The 6383-nt window shown below is 30.4% G+C and overlaps 2 protein-coding genes across 2 annotated transcripts; both read right to left on the bottom strand.

Annotated features, from left to right (window-relative positions):
* Positions 1 to 3358: 3358 nt before the first annotated feature.
* On the bottom strand, positions 3359 to 5194 carry LOC129605963 (ATP-dependent DNA helicase pif1-like). The gene has a single exon (XM_055516000.1). The coding sequence runs from the start codon at positions 5192 to 5194 to the stop codon at positions 3359 to 3361; it is 1836 nt and encodes a 611-aa protein (XP_055371975.1).
* Positions 5195 to 5290: 96 nt separating this feature from the next.
* Positions 5291 to 6172, bottom strand: LOC129605962 (uncharacterized). The gene has a single exon (XM_055515999.1). The coding sequence runs from the start codon at positions 6170 to 6172 to the stop codon at positions 5291 to 5293; it is 882 nt and encodes a 293-aa protein (XP_055371974.1).
* Between the last annotated feature and the right edge of the window lie 211 nt (positions 6173 to 6383).

Here is a 6383-nt window from a genome sequence, read left to right as displayed (position 1 = left end):
AGAGAAAGGCAATGTTTAATTTCCGACCAGTCTTCATCGAAAATGTTATAGAAAATTAAGGCTGCATCCGCGCTGCCTCTAATTTTTACTCTAATTACTAATTTGATTTAAAAATATTTTAATTATTATTTGATTTGGCTTAGTTATTTGAAAAATTTATTTTATTTGATTTTATTTAATTCACTTGTAATTTTCTTATTATTATTACTTTTTATTATTGATTTTAAGATTTTTAAACTTACAATATTATGACGACTATGGCGTGGGTTCGCATGCGTGACTTTTGCCCGATGAGTCTGCTGAATTTCTGACTTGTTGCTGGACAATTGCACAAAATCGATCACAAACAATCATTATTGCTAATTTTTTGAGGCACTGTTTTTAAGATTAAGTTCAATTGTTCAAAATTGGTGACTTTTCTTTTACTCTAATTTTAGTACCGTTTTTTATTTTTTATTTTTATGTTATCACAAAAAAAAATTTATTGCTTTCCCGGATAATTATAACCGTGTTTCAATTTAGCTCGGGCGCCAGTTAACGGAGACAAAACCGTTTTAAAATAAAAAATATTTATTTGTCAAGAATCAGCTTACGACTCAAAATTTTACATTAAAATGAACTTATTTATAACTTAATTTTGCTTACTTGCTAATAATTATTAAACATTATGGGAATATAAGTATTTTTGTTAATATGACAAATTTTATGTGAAAACAGTTTCGTAACAAAAAGGTATTGAATTAACAATTTCGCTGTGAAAGAAATTATTTCATAAAAAATGTGTTGAAATACAATTTGCTTATTCAACAATTACAAATTTAACATGTTTAAACTTAAATAATTTCGTTAGGCATGTGTTGTAACCTGAGATGGTTATACCGTGATTGAACTTGAGTAATGCCATGTGTTGTAACCTGAAACGGTGATACCTTACATACGGTGTATTCAAAGTTGGTCATTACACTTTTTGTTAAGAAATAAATTCTTATATGACGTATTTTCGAATAAATTTGAAATGTTCATGGTGATTTGGGATGTTTGAAAAATAAACGATTAAATACAAAAAATTTGCAAAAATTATTTTATTTCGTTTAAATATTAACAAATTAAATTTGAAACTAGGTACTTATCACAGATAACAAATTGCATTATAATAAATTACAGGTAACAAAATATTTTTCAACTAAAACCAAAATAGTAAATACATAACAAAATTGTTTTTGAATAAACTACATAACATATTTACATAAAAAAATAAAATTTTTAATCAATTTTTCTTAAAACTAGTAAATTTTTGACAAAAATATATTCAACTAAACTCAGAAAATTTTTTAATTTTCTTTTATGAAAGATTAAATTACATTTTTATTTAAATTGTTCGAATCTTAACATTACTAAGTAATTGATTAAATATATTTGCCACAGGCAACAAAATAAAATTCAAAGTTCTTACAAATTAAAAATACTTCGATGGTGTCGAATTCGCTTTTCCTAATTCTTGTAAACATTTATCCCCGATGCCCTCGTTCTTTGGCAAAGTAAATGTAAATATAGCATTTACGTTCTCCTTTTCTCGTAGACTATTGCTTCTGCATCTTTCGACGCAACACCCTCGATGCTTTTATATGACACAACACCTATTTATATGAATGTTATCAAATATATTGTTATATTTTATTTAAATATGATTACAATAGAAACTTTAAAAAGTACACCGAATCTTACTAATTTATTAAGTCATTTTTTCTTTTTAAATAAACTTTAGTACTATTTTTTCAAATTCACCATTGTCTTATTCTAAATATTATGAACAAAAGACTAAATTTAGTTAATATAAATTATAAATCTTCATTTTATCTAATAACACAAAAAATTAATATAATTATTCCCTAAATTTAAATTAAAATTAAATTTTAAACAACAAATAAATTATTTTATCGCTTAGCGACACAGCCTTCCCGCACGAAATTTATATATGGACTAAAGAAATGAATAGTCTTTTTTCTTAACAAAAAACTTTGGATACACACATACGCAAAAATATTAAGATGTCTTGTACATTATAAGAGTCTATGGGTGTGGGTATATGAAACTAGTCGTGTGTGCTTGCATTGCAAGCATTGCAAGTTTTATGTCTGTAGTTTTCAAATTATGTTCTATTCTGCAAAAGTCTAATCTTATAAAAACATATTTTATTGCTTTAAAATTTTTGAAAATGTGAGATTTTAGAAAATAGTTATGCGTCTTCCTTTTTTTGTTCAAAATAAACCAATAATATATGAACATATATGTAGATATGTTTTTTTTTCATAATGTTTAATAACATAAAACTTAAAACACTCTTAAAATTAATTACAAAAGAGCACATAATTAAATAAATGATTAGCTTTGTTTAAGGTCTAATATTTTTTGTAAATAATTTTTCAAATTTTAAGTATGAGCATTTCTTTTCGATTATATTTGACAACTTTCCATTATTAATATTGAAAAACCTGCGAATTTCCACACCACCATAGAGGTATCGCTTTTGGCGCGTTAACTGATTTTTTTATATGGTCAGTTTCCTCAGTAAGCCTATATACCATAAATCCCCACGAATAAGAACACAGAATATAAATCAAATAACCAATTTTATTGTTTGTTTCTCATAAATATAAATAATCTTAAACCTATAATACATTTCCTTGTCTACAAACTAATCTTATAAAAGAAACTAAAATTAACTTAGAAGTATTCAATTTATTATCAACTTTTAATATTCAATTATAGTTTTTTAAATTATTTAACTTACTTCATTTAACTTCATTTGACTAAACTTTTCGTACGTAAAAAACTTTCATCAAATTCGACAGGTTTTACCGTTAATGTTTACAAATCGTTAAGAAGGGGTAGGTAAACGAAATCTGAAAAGTTATAGATCTAATACTAAGACACCACGTATTTCACTAAGAACGTATGTTACAATTAAAAGTACGTGGCTTAAATTTCGTAATATATTATATTTCTTATTTAAAGTTCTTAAATTAATAATACATTTCTTACTCATTAATTAAACATTTTTCCTCCACAAAAAGTTAGTCTATTTGTTTATTCATTTTTTTTTAAATATTCACTTTTTTTTATATTTTATATTTATTCACATCACGTTACTTACATTAAACGAATTTTAATAATATCAAAATTAATGAGCTTATGACAAAAGAATATAGTTTAAGACATGAGTTTATCAAAATAAAAGCTGCATAATTAAGAGATGAAAGTCTAAACCTAAGCTACAGCATAAAAACTGAATCACATACAAAGCTATTGGAAATGCGTAACTTACATTTTGAAAGTGGGCACCAGTGAAATAACGGGATTACAGTACCAATGTTTGATACACAATATTTACAGTATGTGCTGTACCATTTATAATTCGCTCAGGGGGAATCAAAACCATTAATTCAGCTCTAGTTCTGGCTCGACCCAATGCTACGTATAGTTGCCCATGAGAAAAAACATCATTTCTCAAATCAATTCCTACGCGAGAAAGTGTTTGACCTTGTGATTTATTAATAGTCATTGCATAAGGTAATTTAATCGGAAATTGACGTCGTATCATTTCCATACCTTGGCACCCTATGGAAAATTTGAAATTGATCCGGGGTATTAAATGTTTAATGTTACTATAAGGTTTTTGGGCTTCCAATAAAATTTTGGTAACTTTAGTTACAATCAATTTGGTTCCATTTACTAATCCCTCAGAGAAGTTTAAAGTTCTTGTAAGAATAATTAACGCCCCTTTCTTTAAAACTAAGTCATGGTCGGGCACTCCTGGTTGTGTAACAGAATTTAAGATTTCCGGGCCTAAATGATGCGCTGGGTCGGTACTTTGGGGAAGGAGTGAAGAGTCAACACTGTATAGATGATACAGATTTCCTGGCAATACTTCTAATACTTTCTTATTTATTTCCCCTATACAGACATTAGTACCAGACAATATCGCTCGTTTACTGCACTCATTGGAGTTTTCAATTATATTTCTAGGAAATACAAAGCTTATTAATTTCTCAACGGATGTCTCAAATGGAATATTTGGAAGTTTTATAAGATCTACTCCATCATTTTGTTTTACTGATGGAATTCTTCCCTCCCCAAGTCTACGTATGAATACAGAAAATTCTGCATCATGAACTGCGCGCATTGAGTGCAACAAAGTCAATATCGAAAAGTTCTGCCATAATGCTGAACTTCGCAACGATGACGAAATAATTTCTTTTGGGGAAGCCCCGGGTACAATTGGAGGAATTTGTCGAAAATCCCCCGCTAACAAAATTATTTTCCCTCCAAATGGAATTTTTTTTAGTGTAATGTCTTGCAGGCCTAGATTAATGCATTGAACTAAATTTTTATGCGCCATAGGTGCTTCATCCAGAATTATAAGATCCGCTTCATTTATTAATTCCGCCCGCTCACTTGAAACTGTAACGCCCCAAGTTATTGCATCATCTTGTATATTGAGCGGAAGTTTGAACATAGAATGCGCTGTAATACCTCCTTCATGATTTATTGCTGCTATCCCGGTTGTGGCTGTAGGAAGAACAATCTTCCCCATACTTCTAAGCTTCGCTGTTATTACGGTAAGTAAGATTGTTTTACCTGTCCCAGCTGGGCCGTCTATAAATATCGAGCGACCATTTTCCGGCTGATTCTTCACTACGTCAATTATTTCAAAATATATTTGTAGTTGATCACCGTTTAGTTTGGGCTCCCACTGCTTAACAAAATTCTTGCAATTTTTACGTGACCAGCGTAATCTTTCCCTTCCTAACTCAGACGAATCATCAATTATTTCTGGCAAACCCATTTTTTGTAAAGAGCTGCCATGGCATCTGAGCATACGACTTATTTCAGAGAGAGCTTTGTTATTCGCCAAGTCTGGAGTGAATCCTAAGGAGAAATCTTCAGATAGGTAAGTTTTAAATTCATCCCACAATACTCTGGCAGGTCCCCCGTTCAAAATTATTATTGTGAACAATTCGAGTAATTCAGGTGCCATTTTAAAATTACGTGCTTCCTCTAATGCTTCTTTATATTCATTTATATTATTAAGAAAGCCATGAATTTTTGCTACTTCTTGGAATGTTTCATATGTAACTCCATTAATTGTTTTTAAATCTTCGTACCCGTAGCAAGGAATTCTATTTATAAGCATGCGTAAAAAGTATAATTCTCCAGCAGTTGGATATACATAAGCAATTCGTGCGACACAATATTGACGCTGCCTCTTGCTAATAAAATGTTTTCCATTTTAGTGCCTGATTACTGATACCAAAGAATTTTTTCGATCTTTCGTTTCCACATTATATTGTTCATAAAAGTCAAGGTAACTTAAACTTTCAAATTCACGAGTTCTTGGCCTCCCGAAATATAGCATCAGTTTTGAAAAAGCTTTACTTGCAGCATCTGATTCTTCTCCTGCTCGAAATATGACGCATTGTTCATTTTCCAAATGAATGGGAAGTGGTACAACCGCTGGATGACAGTGGCACAAATCATATTCAAAAATGCGCCATAAAGCCTTAGATGAAGATATATATCTATAATTTACATAATTTTCAATTTCATCTTCTGAGTTCATGTTTTCTATTACAGAGGCTAACGCATGATCAGGTCCCTTGTGCAAATATTTATAAAGATATTTAATAACTTTAGTTGTTGTGGCAATTTCCAAATTACAGTGACAGTTCATTAAGAGTAGTACAGAGGGACAGTATGGGACAATCCATTGATTATTAACCGTTTTTCCGTTGGATAATGTAAGTAAATCTCCTGAATTTGGTCTTTTATAATTGATCATTCCTTTGTCATCAATGTGTGTTACGTCGTTAAGTTGTTTTGTATAGTTTTTGGTACAAATTTTCTTTTCTTTATCCATGCATGGGCATCCCAAATAGTCGATGCCACATGGACCGTGTACCATGTGTTGTCGTACCAATTCTCTTAAACGACCACCGGCTTCCTTTTCTGATGGTATTGTTGCTCTTACAAACGCATCTATATCACAACTATTAACGGGACCACCTCCGGCTACTCTAAATGCAATATGAGCATGGGGGAGCCCACGTTTCTGAAATTCTATAACATACTGTAGGGAAATTAAGCTGCCAAATAATTTTCCACTCCTTATCATACTTATTAATTTTGACAATTTCAGTTGAAATACTCGAACACACAAATCGGGCCTATCTGTGGCATTTTGTTCTCGTAATAGACTTTTTTTAATTTCAGTCCAATTGGGATTGCATGTTACCGTCAAGAAAAAACTTAGTTTACCCAACCTCGAAACTACTGCCATTGAAGTTAAGTACTTAACCAACATATATCTTGGACTATGTGTGTGA

Source organism: Condylostylus longicornis, unplaced genomic scaffold, assembly GCF_029603195.1.
Source record: "Condylostylus longicornis isolate FDR11 unplaced genomic scaffold, ASM2960319v2 ptg000016l, whole genome shotgun sequence".
In the NCBI taxonomy this organism is placed as follows: Eukaryota; Metazoa; Arthropoda; class Insecta; order Diptera; family Dolichopodidae; genus Condylostylus; species Condylostylus longicornis.
Note: the sequence above shows the minus strand (reverse complement) of the source record. Positions and strands in the feature narration are given on the sequence as shown.